Source organism: Manis pentadactyla, chromosome 9, assembly GCF_030020395.1.
Source record: "Manis pentadactyla isolate mManPen7 chromosome 9, mManPen7.hap1, whole genome shotgun sequence".
In the NCBI taxonomy this organism is placed as follows: domain Eukaryota; kingdom Metazoa; phylum Chordata; class Mammalia; order Pholidota; family Manidae; genus Manis; species Manis pentadactyla.
In genome coordinates, this window is record NC_080027.1 from 95,008,989 (window position 1) to 95,027,647 (window position 18,659).

At 40.9% G+C, this 18,659-nt stretch overlaps 2 protein-coding genes across 15 annotated transcripts in view; one reads left to right on the forward strand and one right to left on the reverse strand.

Annotated features, from left to right (window-relative positions):
* Nucleotides 1-6,880, reverse strand: part of CEP170 (centrosomal protein 170) — a 131,869-nt gene extending 124,989 nt beyond the window's left edge. For 11 of the 12 annotated variants that reach the window (XM_057507846.1, XM_057507845.1, XM_057507844.1 and 8 more), the window contains exon 1: nucleotides 6,422-6,737. The gene's annotated coding sequence lies outside the window, so the exon portion shown is untranslated. The other variant, XM_057507835.1, reaches the window with a different exon arrangement.
* A 510-nt stretch (nucleotides 6,881-7,390) lies between these two features.
* Nucleotides 7,391-18,659, forward strand: part of SDCCAG8 (SHH signaling and ciliogenesis regulator SDCCAG8) — a 275,300-nt gene continuing 264,031 nt past the window's right edge. For all 3 annotated transcript variants that reach the window (XM_057507849.1, XM_057507847.1, XM_057507848.1), the window contains exon 1: nucleotides 7,391-7,597. In XM_057507849.1, the coding sequence (XP_057363832.1) occupies nucleotides 7,531-7,597 (67 nt within the window). In that variant the 5' untranslated portion in view covers nucleotides 7,391-7,530. The remainder of the gene's footprint in view (nucleotides 7,598-18,659) is intronic.

The window sequence follows — 18,659 nt, forward strand, 5'->3', positions numbered from 1 at the left end:
AGACCACAGAAATAAAACAATCTCTGGAAGGACTTAAAAGCAGAATGGATGGGATGCAAGAGGCCATTAATGGACTAGAAACCAGAGAACACGAATGCATAGAAGCTGATGCAGAGAGAGATAAAAGGATCTCTAGAAATGAAACAATATTAAGAGAACTGTGTGACCAATCCAAAAGGAACAATACCTGCATTATAGGGGTACCAGAAGAAGGAGAGAAAAAGGGATAGAAAGTGTCTCTGAAGAAATAATTGCTGAGAACTTCCCCAAACTGGGGGAGGAAACAGTTGCTTAGACCACGGAAGCACACAGAACTCCCAACAGAAGGCACACAAGAAGGAAAACACCAAGACACATAATAATTAAAACGGCAAAGATGAAGGACAAGGAGAGAGTATTAAAGGCAGCCAGAGAGAGCAAAAAGGTCACCTACAAAGGAAAACCCATCAGGCTATCATCAGACTTCTCAACAGAAACCTTACAGGCCAGAAGAGAATGGCATAATATATTTAATGCAATGAAACAGAAGGGCCTTGAACCAAGAATACTGTATCCAGCATGATTATCATTTAAATAGTAAAGAGGGATTAAACAATTCCCAGACAGCAAAAGTTGAGGGAATTTGCCTCACAAAAACCACCTCTACAGCGTATTTTAGAGGGACTGCTCTAGATGGGAGCACTCTTAAAAAGAGCACAGAACAAAACACCCAACATATGAAGAATGGAGGAGGAGGAATAAGAAGGGATAGAAATAATCATCAGACTGTGTTTATAATAGCTCAATAAGTGAGTTAAGTTAGACAGTAAGGTAGTAAACAACCTAACCTTGAACCTTTGGTAACCATGAATCTAAAGCCTGCAATGGCAATAAGTACATATCTTTCAATAATCACCCTAAATGTAAATGGACTGAATGCACCAATCAAAAGACACAGAGTAATAGAATGGATAAAAAAGCAACACCCATCTATATGCTGCTTACAAGAGACTCACCTCAAACCCAGACATACACAGATTAAAAGTCAAGTGATGGAAAAAGATATTTCATGCAAACAACAGGGAGAAAAAAGGAGGTGTTGCAGTACTGGTATCAGACAAAATAGACTTCAAAACAAAGAAAGTAACAAGAGACAAAGAAGGACATTACATAATGATAAAGGACTCAGTCCAACAAGAGGATATAACCATCATAAACATATATTCACTCAATGCAGTAGCACCAACATATGTGAAACAAATACTAACAGAATTAAAAGAGGAAATAGAATGCAATGCATTCATTTTGGAAGACTTTAACACACCACTCACTCCAAAGGACAGATTAACCAGATAGATAATAAGTAAGGACACAGAGGCACTGAAAAACACACTAGAACAGATGGACCCAACAGACATCTATAGACCTATACATCCAAAAGCAACAGGATACACCTTCTTCTCAAGTGCACATGGAACATTCTCCAGAACAGACCATATACTAGACCACAAAAAGAGCCTCAGTAAATTCAAAAAGATTGAAATCCTACCAACCAACTTTTCAGACCACAAAGGTATAAAACTAGAAATAAATTGTAAAAAGAAAGCAAAAAGGCTCACACACACATGGAGGCTTAACAACATGCTCCTAAATAATCAATGGATTAACGACCAAATTAAAGTGGAGATCCAGCAATATATGGAAACAAATGACAACAATAACACAAAGCCACAACTTCTGTGGGACGCAGTGAAAGCAGTCTTAAGAGGAAAGTATATAGCAATCCAGACATATTTAAAGAAGGAAGAACAATCCCAAATGAATAGTCTAATGTCACAATTATAGAAATTGGAAAAAGAAGAACAAATGAGGCCTAAGGTCAGCAGAAGGAGGGACATAATAAAGATCAGAGAAGAAATAAATAAAATTGAGAAGAATAAAACAATAGAAAAAAATCAATGAAACCAAGAGCTGATTCTTTGAGAAAATAAACAAAATAGATAAGCCTCTAGCCAGACTTATTAAGAGAAAAAGAGGATCAACACACATCAACAGAATCAGAAACGAGAAAGGAAAAATCACGATGGACCCAACAGAAATACAAAGAATTATTAAAGAATACTACGAAAACCTGTATGGTAACAAGCGGGAAAACCTAGGAGAAACGGACAACTTCCTAGAAAAATACAACCTTCCAAGACTGACCCAGAAAGAAACAGAAAATCTAAACAGACCAATTACCAGCAATGAAATTGAAGCGGTATTCAAAAAACTACCCAAGAACAAAACCCACGGGCCAGATGGATTTACCTTGGAATTTTATCAGACATACAGAGAAGACATAATACCCATTCTCCTAAAAGTTTTCCAAAAAAACAGAAGAGGAGGGAATACTCCCAAACTCATTCTATGAAGCCAACATCACCCTAATACCAAAACCAGGCAAACACCCCACCAAAAAAGAAAACTACAGACCAATATCCCTGATGAATGTAGATGCGAAAATACTCAACAAAATATTAGCAAACAGAATTCAAAAACACATCAAAAGGATCATACACCATGACCAAGTGCGATTCATCCCAGGGATGCAAGGATGGTACAACATTAAAAAAAACCATCAACATCATCCACCACAGCAACAAAAACAAGGACAAAAACCACATGATCATCTCCATAGATGCTGAAAAAGCATTCAAAAAATTCAACATCTATTCATGATAAAAACTCTCAACAAAATGGGTATAGAGGGCAAGTACCTCAACATAATAAAGGCCATATATGATAAACCCATAGCCAACATCATACTGAACAGCGAGAAACTGAAAGCTTTTCCTCTGAGATCAGGAACAAGACAGGGATGCCCACTCTCCCCACTGTTATTCAATGTGTTGCTGGAGGTCCTAGATATGGCAATTAGACAAAACAAAGAAATACAAGGAATCCAGATTGGTGAAGAAGAAGTGAAAACTGTCACTATTTGCAGATGACATGACTTTGTACATAAAAAACCCTAAAGATTCCACTCCAAAACTACAAGAACTATTATCGGAATTCAGCAAAGTTGCAGGATACAAAATTAACACACAGAAATCTGTGGCTTTCCTATACACTAACAATGAACCAACAGAAAGAGAAATCAGGAAAACAACTCCATTCACAATTGCATCAAAAAAAATAAAATACCTAGGAATAAACCTAACCAAGGAAGGGAAAGACCTATACCCTGAAAACTACAAGACACTCTTAAGAGAAATTAAAGAGGACACTAACAAATGGAAACTCATCCCATGCTCCTGGCTAGGAAGAATTAATATCGTCAAAATGGCCATCCTGCCCAAAACAACATACAGATTCAATGCAATCCCTATCAAATTACTAACAGCATTCTTCAATGAACTGGAACAAATAGTTCAAAAATTCATATGGAAACACCAAAGACCCCGAATAGCCAAAGCAATCCTGAGAAGGAAGAATAAACTGGGGGGGATCTTGCTCCCCAACTTCAAGCTCTACTACAAAGCCACAGTAATCAAGACAATTTGGTACTGGCACAAGAAGAGACCCACAGACCAGTGGAATAGAATAGAGACTCCAAACATTAACCCAAAGTTATATGGTCAATTAATTTTTGATAAAGGAGCCATGGACATACAATGGGGAAATGACAGTCTCTTCAACAGATGGTGCTGGCAAAACTGGACAGCTACATGTAAGAGAATGAAACTGGATCACTGTCTAACCCCATACACAAAGTAAATTTGAAATGGATCAAAGACCTGAATGTAAGTCATGAAACCATAAAACTCTTAGAAAAAAACATAGGCAAAAATTTCTTAGACATATACATGAGTGACTTCTTCATGAACGTATCTCTCCAGGCAAGGGAAACAAAAGCAAAAATGAACAGGTGAGACTATATGAAGCTGAAAAGCTTCTGTATAGCAAAGGACACCATCAATAAAACAAAAAGGTACTCTACAGGATGGGAGAATAAATTCATAAATGACAGATGCGATAAAGGGTTGACATCCAAAATATATAAAGAGCTCACACACCTCAACAAACAAAAAGCACATAATCCAATTAAAAAATGGGCAGAGGAGCTGCATAGACAGTTCTCCAAAGAAGAAATTCAGATGGCGAACAGGCACTGAAAAGATGCTCCACATCTCTTGTCATCAGCGAAATGCAAATTAAAACCACAATGAGGTATCATCTCACACCAGTAAGGATAGCCACCATCCAAAAGACAAACAACAACAAATGTTGGCGAGGTTGTGGAGAAAGGGGAACCCTCCTACACTGTTGGTGGGAATGTAAATTAGTTCAACCATTGTGGAAAGCAGTATGGAGGTTCCTCAAAATGCTTAAAATAGAAATACCATGACCCAGGAATTCCACTTCTAGGAATTCCCCCTAAGAATGCAGCAGCCCAGTTTGAAAAAGACAGATGTACCCCTATGTTTATCGCAGCACTATTTACAATAGCCAAGAAATGGAAGCAACCTAAGTGTCCATCAGTAGATGAATGGATAAAGAAGATGTGGTACATATACACAATGGAATATTAGTCAGCCATAAGAAGAAAACAAATCCTACCATTCACAACAACGTGGACGGAGTTAGAGTGTATTATGCTCAGTGAGATAAGCCAGGCGGAGAAAGACAAGTACCAAATGATTTCACTCATATGTGGAGTATTAAGAACAAAGAAAAGTGAAGGAACAAAACAGCAGCAGACTCACAGAACCCACGAATGGACTAACAGTTACCAAAGGGAAAGGGACTGGGGAGGATGGGTGGGAAGGGAGGGATAAAGGTGAGGAAAAAGAAAGGGGGCATTATAATTAGCTTGTATAATATGGGGGGGGGGTACGGGGCATGCTCTACAACACAGAGAAGACAAGTAGTGATTTTACAGCATCTTACTACGCTGATGGACAGTGACTGTTGTGAAGGGGTATATGCCGGTGACTTGGTGAAGGGGGGAGCCTAGTCAACATAATGTTCTTCATGTAATTGTAGATTAATGATTCCAAAAAAAAAAAAGACATCACCAAAAAAATAATAATGATGATATGGAAATACAAAATCGCTTGTAACGTGCAATGCAGCATTTCCAGAGCTGAATTCCTAAATCGCTGCAGCATACCCAGCTCGGTTTTATCAATGAAGACCCAGATACAGGATTAAGAATGTAAATATCTCCTCCCCATCATTCTTCCACCTGCTCCTCCTCATTCGGCTTCATTCTCTCTCCTGCTTGTTTTAATATACCAACAAGCGGTTGTAAGCATTGGAAATTTAAGGATCAAATCATTTAAAAAATACTTTCAATCAAATGTATCATCTGCTTCGACACGTTTCTCTCAAATGGGTGAATTTCATTAAGATAAAGAAGTATAAACAAATTCAGAAACATAAATGTACCAGGCCTATTTTTTGTTTGTTCTTACTGCTTAAAAAACAAAACGGAAAGATGTAACCTAATCTGTCCCCTTAGGAACATGAAATGCGTTAACCACCCAATAAAAACAAATTCTGCTGGTTCATATCCCTGGTGCATAACAGCTTAGTTGTCGGGCCCTTCCTAGGCCAATCTTCATGGTCATGTAATTTTATATCGATCATCTTGGCAATGCTTTGGCAGGCACTGCCCCTGCTTACATTCTTCAAATAAATAAGCCGCAGTGATCATCAAAAACGCGGAGATTATATGGCTGAGACTACAAATCTCACGTCTTCCCGCCCTGTGTCAAACAGCTGCCAGTATTTTTTTTCTCCTTGCATAAAATGAAGGGAATCACAACGGAAGGACAATGAAGCCGAGAGGAAGCCACTCTCCTGCACAGGGCTCATTACAGAGCGGGGGCCGAGCCTCAGTAGGGTGCAGCCGCCCGGCAGAGTGCGCGCTCCACGACGTCCACGCCCTCCAGCCGCGACCCGCAGGCGCCTCGCCTGACCTCCCCGCATCCGCCCCACAGCCCAAAACCCACAGCGGGGAAGGGCTCGGCGCTGCCAGGGACTGCGACCCGGGTAGACCCTCCACAGAGGCCGCACCTCCGCACCCTAGCCAATAACCACGGCGGAGGCGGGGGGGAGCTCTGCACAAAGCCCGCAGAGCTAGGAACGACCTGACGCATTTAGAGGAAGAGGCGTCGGCTGCCGGACGAGCCGGGGCCGCAGGAGTGGGACCGGCAGTGGGGGTGGGGCGTGGGGTGAGAGGCGCCCCCCGGCCCAGTTGGCAGCATAGGGGCGGTGGCTCCGCGCGGCGCCTGCAGGGAGCGTCCATCGGTCGCCGGCCCAGCCCCGCGCTCCCCGTGGGCCGCGCCCCGAGCCCCGCCGCACGCCCCGGAGGCCATGTGGAAGGGCAGCGGCGGCCACACGGGCAGCGGCCACACGGTCAGCGCCCACCGCGAACGCCTAGCGCATCACTTACCCCTCACAGCGGAGAGGGACCGGACGGGGGAGGCGGGGCGCGTTGCGTCCCGTGAATCTCTCGTACGCCGTCCTCCCCCCACCCCGTCGTCGTCGCCGCCGCCGCGGTCGAGCTTCTGCCCCTCCGCTCCGTTGGGCAGTAACGTTATTCCACACACGCCCCACACATAGCGGTAACGGCAAAGAGCGGCACCAGTGCGCAGGCGCCCGGGACAAGGGCGACGAGCCCGGCCCGCTCCCCTCCTACAGCCCAGGCCCAGCGATCTCGCATTGCGCAGGCGCCAAATACAGACAATGAAAGGGGGTTGTACGGAGGGTCTCACCCACTGGCTTTTCCAGTTGTCACTGCGCAGGCGTGCCCCAAAGACCGGCCTGAACAATGGAGGAGGATTCTGGGCGTTAGCGGACCGCCACCAACGGGGACTACAGTTCCCAGCGGGCAGTGCGCCAGCTCCCAGGGCCGTTCGGGCTACTGGGCATACTAGGATTTGTAATGCCAGCCTCCTTCGCTAGCTATGCTGCTTGTAAGATGTAGAGCTTCTTTTTCTTGAGAATTGGTCTGGCCGTTTTGGCAATGGCGCGGCTGAAGGGTGGAGAGATTCTTATTTGCGTTCTTTAGAAGCCTGGAGGGTAAACAGCATAGTCGCAAATTTAGACAGGTCAAAGCCTTCAGGAAGCCCTTGTTGTCAGTTGGGTGGTTCGAACAGCAGGACGGGATAAAGGCAGGACTCAGCCGAGCTGGGCTACAGTTTGTAAGAAGGGCGGAACCTCCAGGCTGTCTCTTGGCAACCAGATAGGGCAGCCAAACAGCTCAAGCTGGCGCTAGCACCGCGGTACCCTCTGGAACTTGTAGTGTAAAGGAAGAGCTTCGCTAGCCTCCAGGCCTCGGGCCTGGAGTTTGTAGACTACAACTCCCGACGTGCACCGTGAGGGCAAGTAGATGGAAGGAGCCCCCGCGAACTCCGTCTTGGGTTCCGTGCTCCCCAGTGACAGCAACGGCAGGAAGCAGGCGGGCGCGCTTCGGGCTCTGCTATAAGGCCTCGTGTTCTCGGAGGAGAGAACACAGGACACTTCCCTACGTAACTGCCACCTCTAGGCCCGACTGTATGCATGGCGAAGTCCCCGGAGAACTCTACCCTGGAGGAGATTCTGGGGCAATATCAACGGAGTCTCCGGGGTGAGTGACTCCTAACCTCTGTGCCCTAACTCCTTGGTACCAGGGCCTGGTTGGCGGGAGCTAACCAGGTGCGTTTCCTAACACCTTGGTTTGGCCCCAGCCAGGATGTGGAGGAAGAAAATGGATGTTAACTGTGAGGGAGGCTGCAGTTGTTTGTTTTAATGGTGAAGCAGTGTGGTTTCCCTGGATTCCCATAGTTAATCTACACCAACTCCCTGATCTTGACTAGGGCATCTTTTCTTACCCAACAGCAGCAGAAACTCTTGTAAAGGTTCCATGCCTCTTTTTGCCCAGTTCCCAGCGTTTGCTTTTTAATCCAGTAAATTCCTGATTCACACTTTTACACATTCAAATCATGGTGCAGTGGATTGAATGTGTTTTATTGGGCCAGGAAAAAAAGACAATAATAGTATTTTAATCACAATAGCTTTTACTAGCCCACTAGGCCTACACTGTTTACATACATTAAATAATTTAAAACTGACAACTGCTTTATGAATTTCCTTTCACATAATTAAAAAAAATTATTTTTTTGAATTTATTATTTATGACTATCCCTCTTTTATCCCTCAATGGGGAAATCGAGGTGCAAAGAAGGTAAGTTAGGCCAAAGTCCACACAGCTGGCTAGTGGCAGAACCAGGTATTAAATTCAAACAAGCCTGTGTGCCTTAGATGTCTATTTTTTTTTCCTTATTAATCATGTCACAGTTACTATCACTGAAACCTTATTTAGTTAATTCAGATTTTCTTAATATAGTACCATGCCAGTGAGCATCTATAGAAGTGATGTCTGTATTTGTAGATAACTGTCATCTTGGACATCATATATAACATCCAGAAATCCCAGTTCTGTTATTTTAAAGTAGAACTTATGGTATTGTCTTTAGCATTATTTGTGAGGAGCAGTGATTTTCACACTTTCTTCTTAGTATTACCCATAAGCAAGAAATGTATTTTATATAGGATACATACATACAAACTAAAAGTTTCATTAAAGAATATTCTATTAGATGTAATACACTCTACTTTCTTTTCTTTTTCATTTTCTTAGCCCCCACAGATCATGCCCAAAAGTTTAAAAAAATTATTTAAAACTTTTAGAACACTGACTCATTTATTTAGTGCCTACTACTATGTGTTAGGCATATTGTGTGCTAAGCAACAATATGGAATTAGATAAAGTCCCTTTCTCCGTGGAGCCTTTAGATTAGTGGAGGAGAAAGACAAAAAAATAATTACAGATTACAATAATAGGAAATAAGGTTAAAGATCAGTGCTTGGCACATAAAAAGCACTCATTAAATGTTAGCGGCTAGCTATAAGTGGTACTTGGAACAAAGTGAAGATTTTTCAAGGAGATTAGAAAGTTAATCTTCTAGTGACTAGACTTTGTAAGGGTTATTATTTATTTCCATCTGTGTTCAGTGTTAAAAAGTGTCGACATTCTCAGTATGCAAATTAAAAGAGTACAATAATTGGTCTTGATGAGCACCTTCATCAGCCTGCTGATGTTTCAAGAGCTGTTAGATAACAGAAATAACCAATTGATAACTTTTAAAAGCAAGAAAAATCCTGTGCACAATGGTAATATATTAGAATGATTTTGTTCAAGTTTTGAGGTTGGTAAAAAAAGTTTTGTTTTCCATTGTATTTCCTAAATGCTTCTCCTCTTTTGACCTTATTTTGAACCTGTAAGCATTAGAGTCTTTTTAATATAAGAAATGTTATTCAGTAGAGTGGTTCATTTCAAACTAATGTTATGGTACTATGTTTAATATCCATGATACTGCTTTTAGTAATTGTAGTGAAGAGTTTTCACTTAAAGGTAGTACATGTTAAGATAAAATTTAAATTTAGTGTGATAACAATTTAAGAAAGTAAAAAAATTTATAATCAAGAGCACCCATAAAGCAGAGAGAAAAGTAAAGCTTTTTTTTTTTTTTCAGTTTTTAGTGATTGTTTTAACAGTGAATCAAGAAATGGAACCTGAAATTTTTCATGGGTTTTCAGGACATATTGTTTATTTAGTAGCATTTTAATTTTTACATTTGTTTAGTTTAAATAACAGCTTATGGAATGAAACAAAACAGAACTAATTCTGAAGTAAAGCATGATCAGTTCTTCACTTCATACAAATTACCACTTTTAAGTAGGATAATTCCCTTTAAAGTCAAAATTTGCATTTCTGAATAAACAGAGTAGAGTAGCACCATTTTACCTGTGGAACTTCATTATTTTAAGTGTTTGTACCTATTAACTTGAGAATTATGTTACTATGCAATCATATACAAGGCAATTTAAAGTTGTTTGTCCTGGTTTAGTTGGTTTTGTCTATCTGCCATTTCTTCCCCAAAAGTTTTGCCTTGTACATGCTTAAAGAAAGTCTTAATGAGCATTCTTAGTGCTTCCTCACAAGTTTTCACTCTGGTTTTGAAATAACTGTACATGTAATCATTACTAATATCCCTTCATTTATATTCAGGCAGAAAGTCACTGTATAAAAATGCAAAATGCTTTCACAGTTTTTCACAATAGTCCCTCATTTTGTATAGCTTGACCTCATTAATTTAAAGATAGTTTTTGGTACTAGTAGAGTACATTAAGAATTTTTAGTTCTGATGTGAAAGGCAGAATCAAAGTTGTTTTCTTGTTTTTGAAACTTGATGGAATTTCTGCCTCTCCTTCACTCCAATAGTCCTAGAATAGCCACGGAAATAGGGAGCCCATTTGCAGACCCCACACTCACCTCTCATCCTTTCCCTTATGTTTTCATATGTACTCAGTGTTTGTCCCCTAAGGATATCTACTGCTTTGGGTTGTCTGTGCCCCTACTGCAAGAAATTGGAGAGGTTTAGTGACTCTCCTTCAAAGTAAGAGTTCTAAGAGAAAAAACTAAAAGCTTCATTGCCCCACAGACCTGTACTGTTATTCATCTCTATACATGATTTGAAGTTTTCCAGTTTGGTAAAAGGGGGCATAATCCAGGGATCCTGGAAGGCATGTAGTTTAATCTAGAACTAGAAGTGACTTGGGAGTAAGGTTAGGTGTTCATTCACTTTATAGGCAGCTGGAATCCAGACCCAAAGAATGGTTAAGAACTATACTGGTAACTGGGGAGAATAGCAAATACCCTCCTCTAATTTTTTTTTTTTTGTAGATAATTATTTTTTATTGAAGGGTAGTTGACACACAGTATTACATTACATTAGTTTCAGGTGTACAACATAGTGATTCAACATTTATATACATGACAATTCTAGGTACCAGCTATCACCATACCAAGCTGTTACAATATCTTGACTATATTCATTACATCCCGGTTCCTTATTATTTTACCATTGGAAGTGTGTACATTTTTTTTTTTTTTGTGAGGGCATCTCTCATATTTATTGATCAAATGGTTGTTAACAACAATAAAATTCTGTATAGGGGAGTCAATGCTCAATGCACAATCATTAATCCACCCCAAGCCTAATTTTCATCAGTCTCCAATCTTCTGAGGCATAACAAACAAGTTCTTACATGGAGAACAAATTCTTACATAGTGAATAAGTTCTTACATGGTGAACAGTACAAGGGCAGCCATCACAGAAACCTTCAGTTTTGCTCATGCATTATGAACTATAAACAGTCAGTTCAAATATGAATACTCGTTTGATTTTTATACTTGATTTATATGTGGATACCACAGTTCTCTCTTTATTATTATTATTTTTAATAAAATGCTGAAGTGGTAGGTAGATACAAGATAAAGGTAGAAAACATAGTTTAGTGTTGTAAGAGAGCAAATGTAGATGATCAGGTGTGTGCCTGTAGACTATGTGTTAATCCAAGCTAGACAAGGGCAATAAAACATCCACGTATGCAGAAGATTTCTCTCAGAACAGGGGGGGTGAGGTTCTAAGCCTCACCTCTGTTGATCCCCAATTTCTCACCTGATGACCCCCCTATGACTGTGCCTGTCTTAGGTTGTTCCTCCCTTCAGGAATCTTACCCGTCTCTGGCTAACCAGTCATCTTCCGGGGCCATACAGGGAAATGTAAAGTTGGTAAGTGAGAGAGAAGCCTTATTGTTTGAAATGGTTAGCTTTTTATTTCTTTGCATATTTATGCCCTGTAGCTTCTATGCCCAGCATTTGTCTTGAGGTATCTTTACCACTTGGAAGAATTATGATACTCGGTAAATTTGATATGAGCCACGAATTCTATTTAAGGGTTGTAATTAGGAAGGAAGAAGAAAAGCTATAGAAGTAGCAGGCGGCAGAAAACATGGGAAGATTGATTATTTCTTTGACATATCTTCTTGTAGGGTAACTTCAGCATGTATAGGTTTTAAGCTACTACTTAAATTGTGCACACACATTAACATAACAGGAGTATAGTTACAAAACCAAAGCATACCTGTAATTACCAGCCATCTCCAGTGAAACCAAGAAAACCAGTTAGGCACCTTAGGCATTTGTGAAAACTTATCTATGATATGGTGGATATTGTCCAACTGAACTTGAACAGTCTGAGAGAAATCAGACAAATTAAAACAACCCATTCCTGGGGACTGTTCACATGCCATATGTTCTTTAAACAGTAAATAGTCTGTAGTTGTAAGAGTTTGGAGCACTACAATTTGCACTTCTCCTAATTCTTGATAGAGTTCCAACAGTATAGATCCAGTCAAATTTGTTGTTTTACTGTATGCACAGGCCAGCTTAGATATCTGCTTCCTCATTCCCATGGCAAGTCCAGGAACTGGTGGGATGAGTGCATCTACAGCTGTAGCAGTGCGTGGATCTTTATTGGGGTTTTTTGATGATCATCTTCTGGCATGAGTCTTCCAGAGAGTGCTGATGTTGGAAGTTCTTTTTCATATCGTATCTTAGTTCACTTTTGGGGTAGCCCAATTAGGCTTTGATCCTCTGTATAAACACAAACAGACCCTTTGCCTACACTTTTATATGCCCTTTATACTCTTGTGTAGAACTCATTGGAGGTTACCACACAGGAACTGCCCTTTTTTTTTTGTTTTGGTATCACTAATCTACACTTACATGACGAATATTATGTTTACTAGGCTCTCCCCTATACCAGGTCCCCCCTATAAACCCCTTTACAATCACTGTCCATCAGCATAGCAAAATGTTGTAGAATCCCTACTTGCCTTCTCTGTGTTGTGCAGCACTCCCTTTTCTCCTCCCCCCCCATGCATGCTAATCTTAATAGCCCCCTACTTCTCCCCCCCCTTATCCCTCCCTACCCACCCATCCTCCCCAGTCCCTTTCCCTTTGGTACCTGTTAGTCCATTCTTGAGTTCTGTGATTCTGCTGCTGTTTTGTTCCTTCAGTTTTTTCTTTGTTCTTATATTCCACAGATAAGTGAAATCATTTGGTATTTCTCTTTCTGCGCTTGGCTTGTTTCACTGAGCATAATACCCTCCAGCTCCATCCATGTTGCTGCAAATGGTTGGATTTGCCCTTTTCTTATGGCTGAGTAGTATTCCATTGTGTATATGTACCACATCTTCTTTATCCATTCATCTATCGATGGACATTTAGGTTGCTTCCAATTCTTGGCTATTGTAAATAGTGCTGCGATAAACATAGGGGTGCACTGATCTTTCTCATACTTGATTGCTGCATTCTTAGGGTAAATTCCTAGGAGTGCAATTCTTGGGTCATATAGTAGGTCTGTTCTGAGCATTTTGATGTACCTCCATACTGCTTTCCACAATGGTTGAACTAACTTACATTCCCACCAGCAGTGTAGGAGGGTTCCCCTTTCTCCACAGCCTCGCCAACATTTGTTGTTCTCTGTCTTTTGGATGGCAGTCATCCTTACTGGTGTGAGGTGATACCTCATTGTAGTTTTAATTTGCATTTCTCTGATAATTAGCGATGTGGAGCATCTTTTCATGTGTCTGTCGGCCATCTCTATTTCTCTTTTGGAGAACTGTCTGTTCAGTTCCTCTGCCCATTTTTTAATTGGGTTATTTGTTTTTTGTTTGTTGAGGCGTGTGAGCTCTTTATATATTCTGGACGTCAAGCCTTTATCGGATGTGTCATTTTCAAATATATTCTCCCATACTGTAGGGTTCCTTTTTGTTCTATTGATGGTGTCTTTTGCTGTACAGAAGCTTTTCAGCTTAATATAGTCCCACTTATTCATTTTTGTTGTTGTTTTCCTTGCCCGGGGAGATATGTTCAAGAAGAGGTCACTCATGTTTATGTCTAAGAGGTTTTTGCCTATGTTTTCTTCCAAGAGTTTAATGGTTTCATGACTTACATTCAGGTCTTTGATCCATTTTGAGTTTACTTTTGTATATGGGGTTAGACAATGGTCCAGTGTCATTCTCCTAAATGTAGCTGTCCAGTTTTACCAGCACCATCTGTTGAAGACTTGTCATTTCCCCATTGTATGTCCATGGCTCCTTTATCGAAAATTAATTGATCATATAACTTTGAGTTAATGTTTGGAGTCTCTGTTCTGTTCCACTGGTCTGTGGGTCTCTTCTTGTGCCAGTACCAAATTGTCTTGATTACTGTGGCTTTGTAGTAGAGCTTGAAGTTGGGGAGCAAAATCCCCCCCAGTTTATTCTTCCTTCTCAGGATTGCTTTGGCTATTCGGGGTCTTTGGTGTTTCCATATGAATTTTTGAACTATTTGTTCCAGTTCATTGAAGAATGCTGTTAGTAATTTGATAGGGATTGCATTGAATCTGTATATTGTTTTGGGCAGGATGGCCATTTTGACGATATTAATTCTTCCTAGCCAGGAGCATGGGATGAGTTTCCATTTGTTAGTGACCTCTTTAATTTCTCTTAAGAGTGACTTGTAGTTTTCAGGGTATAGGTCTTTCCCTTCCTTGGTTAGGTTTATTCCTAGGTATTTTATTTTTTTTGATGCAATTGTGAATGGAGTTGTTTTCCTGATTTCTCTTTCTGTTGGTTCATTGTTAGTGTATAGGAAAGCCAAAGATTTCCGTGTGTTGATTTTGTATCCTGCAACTTTGCTGTATTCTGATATCAGTTCTAGTAGTTTTGGGTGGAGTCTTTAGGGTTTTTTATGTACAGTATCATGTCATCTGCAAATAGTGACAGTTTAACTTCTTCTTTCCCAATCTGGATTCCTTGTATTTCTTTGTTTTGTCTGATTGCGGTGGCTAGGACCTCCAGTACTATGTTAAATAACAGTGGAGAGAGTGGGCATCCCTGTCTAGTTCCGATCTCAGAGGAAATGCTTTCAGCTTCTTGGTGTTCAGTATAATGTTGGCTGTGGGTTTATCATAGATGGCCTTTATTATGTTGAGGTACTTGCCCTCTATTCCCATTTTGCTGAGAGTTTTTATCATGAATGGATGTTGAAGTTTGTCAAATGCTTTTTCAGCATCTATGGAGATGATCATGTGGTTTTTGTCTTTCTTTTTGTTGATGTGGTGGATGATGTTGATGGACTTTTGAATGTTGTACCATCCTTGCATCCCTGGGATGAATCCCACTTGGTTGTGGTGTATGATCCTTTTGATGTATTTTTGAATTCGGTTTGCTAAAATTTTGTTGAATATTTTTGCATCTACGTTCATCAGGGATATTGGTCTGTAGTTTTCTTTTTTGGTGGGGTCTTTGCCTGGGTTTGGTGTTAGGGTGATATTAGCTTCATAGAATGAGTTTGGGAGTATCCCCTCCTCCTCTATTTTTTGGAAAACTCTAAGGAGAATGGGTATTATGTCTTCCCTGTATGTCTGACAAAATTCCGAGGTAAATCCATCTAGCCCGGGGGTTTTGTTCTTTGGTAGTTTTTTGATTACCGCTTCAATTTCGTTGCTGGTAATTGGTCTGTTTAGATTTTCTGTTTCTTTCTGGGTCAGTCTTGGAAGGTTGTATTTTTCTAGGAAGTTCTCCATTTCTCCTAGGTTTACCAGCTTGTTAGCATATAGGTTTTCATAGTATTCTCTAATAATTCTTTTCTATTTCTGTGGAGTCCGTCGTGATTTTTCCTTTCTTGTTTCTGATACTGTTGATTTGTGTTGACTCTCTTTTCTTCTTAATAAGTCTGGCTAGAGGCTTATCTATTTTGTTTATTTTCTCAAAGAATCAGCTCTTGGTTTCATTGATTTTTGCTATTGTTTTATTCTTCTCAATTTTATTTATTTCTTCTCTGATCTTTATTATGTCCCTCCTTCTGCTGACCTTAGGCCTCATTTGTGCTTCTTTTTCCAGTTTCGATAATTGTGACATTAGACCATTCATTTGGGATTGTTCTTCCTTTTTTAAATATGCTTGGATTGCTATATACTTTCCTCTTAAGACTGCTTTTGCTGTGTCCCACAGAAGTTTGGGCTTAGTGTTGTTGTTGCCATTTGTTTCCATATATTGCTGGATCTCCATTTTGATTTGGTCATTGATCCATTGATTATTTAGGAGCGTGTTGTTAAGCCTCCATGTGTTTGTGAGTCTCTTTGCTTTCTTTGTACGTTTATTTCTAGTTTTATGCCTTTGTGGTCTGAAAAGTTGGTTGGTAGGATTTCAACCTTTTGGAATTTTCTGAGGCTCTTTTTGTGGCCTAGTATGTGGTCCATTCTGGAGAATGTTCCATGTGCACTTGAGAAGAATGTATATCCTGTTGCTTTTGGATGTAGAGTTTTATAGATGTCTATTAGGTCCATCTGCTCTACTGTGTTGTTCAGTGCTTCTGTGTCCTTACTTATTTTCTGCCCGGTGGATCTATCCTTTGGGGTGAGTGGTGTGTTGAAGTCTCCTAGAATGAATGCATTGCAGTCTATTTCCCCCTGTAGTTCTGTTAGTATTTGTTTCACATATGCTGTTGCTCCTGTGTTGGATGCATATATATTTAGAATGGTTATATCCTCTTGTTTGACTGAGCCCTTTATCATTATGTAATGTCCTTCTTTATCTCTTGTTACTTTCTTTGTTTGGAAGTCTATTTTGTCTGATATTAGTACTGCAACCCCTGCTTTCTTCTCGCTGTTGTTTGCTTGAAATATGTTTTTCCATCCCTTGACTTTTAGTGTGTACATGTCTTTGGGTTTGAAGTGAGTTTCTTGTAAGCAGCATATAGATGGGTCTTGCTTTTTTATCCATTCTATTACTCTATGTCTTTTGATTGGTGCATTCAGCCCATTAACATTTAGGGTGACTATTGAAAGATATGTACTTATTGCCATTGCAGGCTTTAAATTCGTGGTTACCAAAGGTTCAAGGTTAGCCTCTTTAGTATCTTACTGCCTAACTTAGCTCGCTTATTGAGCTGTTATATACACTGTCTGGAGATTCTTTTCTTCTCTCCCTTCTTGTTCCTCCTCCTCGATTCTTCATATGTTGGGTGTTTTGTGCTGTGCTCTTTCTAGGAGTGCTCCCATCTAGAGCAGTCCCTGTAAGATATTCTGTAGAGGTGGTTTGTGGGAAGCAAATTCCTTCAGCTTTTGTTTGTCTGGGAATTGTTTAATCCCATCATTATATTTGAATGATAGTCGTGCTGGATACAGTATCCTTGGTTCAAGGCTCTTCTGTTTCATTGTATTAAATATATCATGCCATTCTCTTCTGGCCTGTAGGGTTTCTGTCGAGAAGTCTGATGTTAGCCTGTTGGGTTTTCCTTTGTAGGTGACCTTTTTCTCTCTAGCTGCCTTTAAAACTCTTTCTTTGTCCTTGATCTTTGCCATTTTAATTATTATGTGTCTTGGTGTTGTCCTCCTCGGATCCTTTCTGTTGGGGGTTCTGTGTATTTCCGTGGTCTGTTTGATTATTTCCTCCCCCAGTTTGGGGAAGTTTTTAGCTATTATTTCTTCTAAGATCCTTTCCATCTCTTTTCCTCTCTCTTCTTCTTCTGGAACCCCTATAATACGGATATTTTTCCTTTTGGATTGGTCACACAGTTCTCTTAACATTGTTTCATTCCTGGAGATCCTTTTATCTCTCTCTATGTCAGCTTCTATGCGTTCCTGTTCTCTGGTTTCTATTCCATCAATGGCCTCTTGCATTCTATCCATTCTGCTTATAAACCCTTCAAGAGTTTGTTTCATTTCTGCAGTCTCCTTTCTGGCATCTGTGATCTCACTCTGGACTTCATCCCATTTCTCTTGCGTATTTCTCTTCATCTCTGTCAGCATGTTTATGATTCTTATTTTGAATTCTTTGTCAGGAAGACTGGTTAGGTCTGTCTTCTTCTCTGGTGTTGCCTCTGTGATCTTGGTTTGCCTGTAATTTAGCCTTTTCATGGTGATAGAAATAGTTTGCAGAGCTGGAAGGAATGACGGCTGGAAGAACTTCCCTTCTTGTTAGTTTGTGGCCCTCCTCTCCTGGGAGAACAGCGACCTCTAGTGGCTTTTGCTGGGCAGCTGCGCGCAGACAGGGTTTCTGCTTCCTGCCGGGCTGCTATGGAGTTTATCTCCGCTGTTGCTGTGGGCGTGGCCTGGTTCAGGCCTCTGCTCCACAGTGGTGGAGTCACGTTGGAGGGGAAGCGGCCTGGAGACTCCGTAAGGGGCCTCCCTGCTCCTTGGAGCCCAGGGGTTAGGGTGCCCAGAGATCCCCGGATTCCCTACCTCTGTATTAAGTGTCCCGCCCTGCCCCTTTAAGACTTCCAAAAAGCACCCGTGAGAACAAAACAACGACCACAAAAAAAAAATAAATAAATAAATTTTTTTTTTAATTAAAAAAAGAAAAAAAAAAAAGGTGGCCGCTCGTTTTTCTTTATTCTCCGGTGCCAGCCTCAGGCATCTGCTCACTGGTCTTGCTGCCCTGTTTCCCTAGTATTGGGGGCCCTATCCCTTTAAGACTTCCAAAAAGCGGTCGCCAAAACAAAACAACAACAACAACAAAAAAAAAATTGGTCGCTTGCTTTTCTTATGTCCTCCGGCACCCGGCCTCCGGTGCCCGCTCGCTATTCTTGCTGCCCTGTTTTCCTAGTATCCAGGACCCTGCACTGTGACCCGATGGCTGGGGCTGGGTGTTCGGCAGTCCTGGGCTCCGTCTCCCTCCCGCTCTGCCTGCTCTTCTACCGCCGGGAGTTGGGGGGATGGGCGCTCGGCTCCCGGCGGGCCGGGGCTTGTATC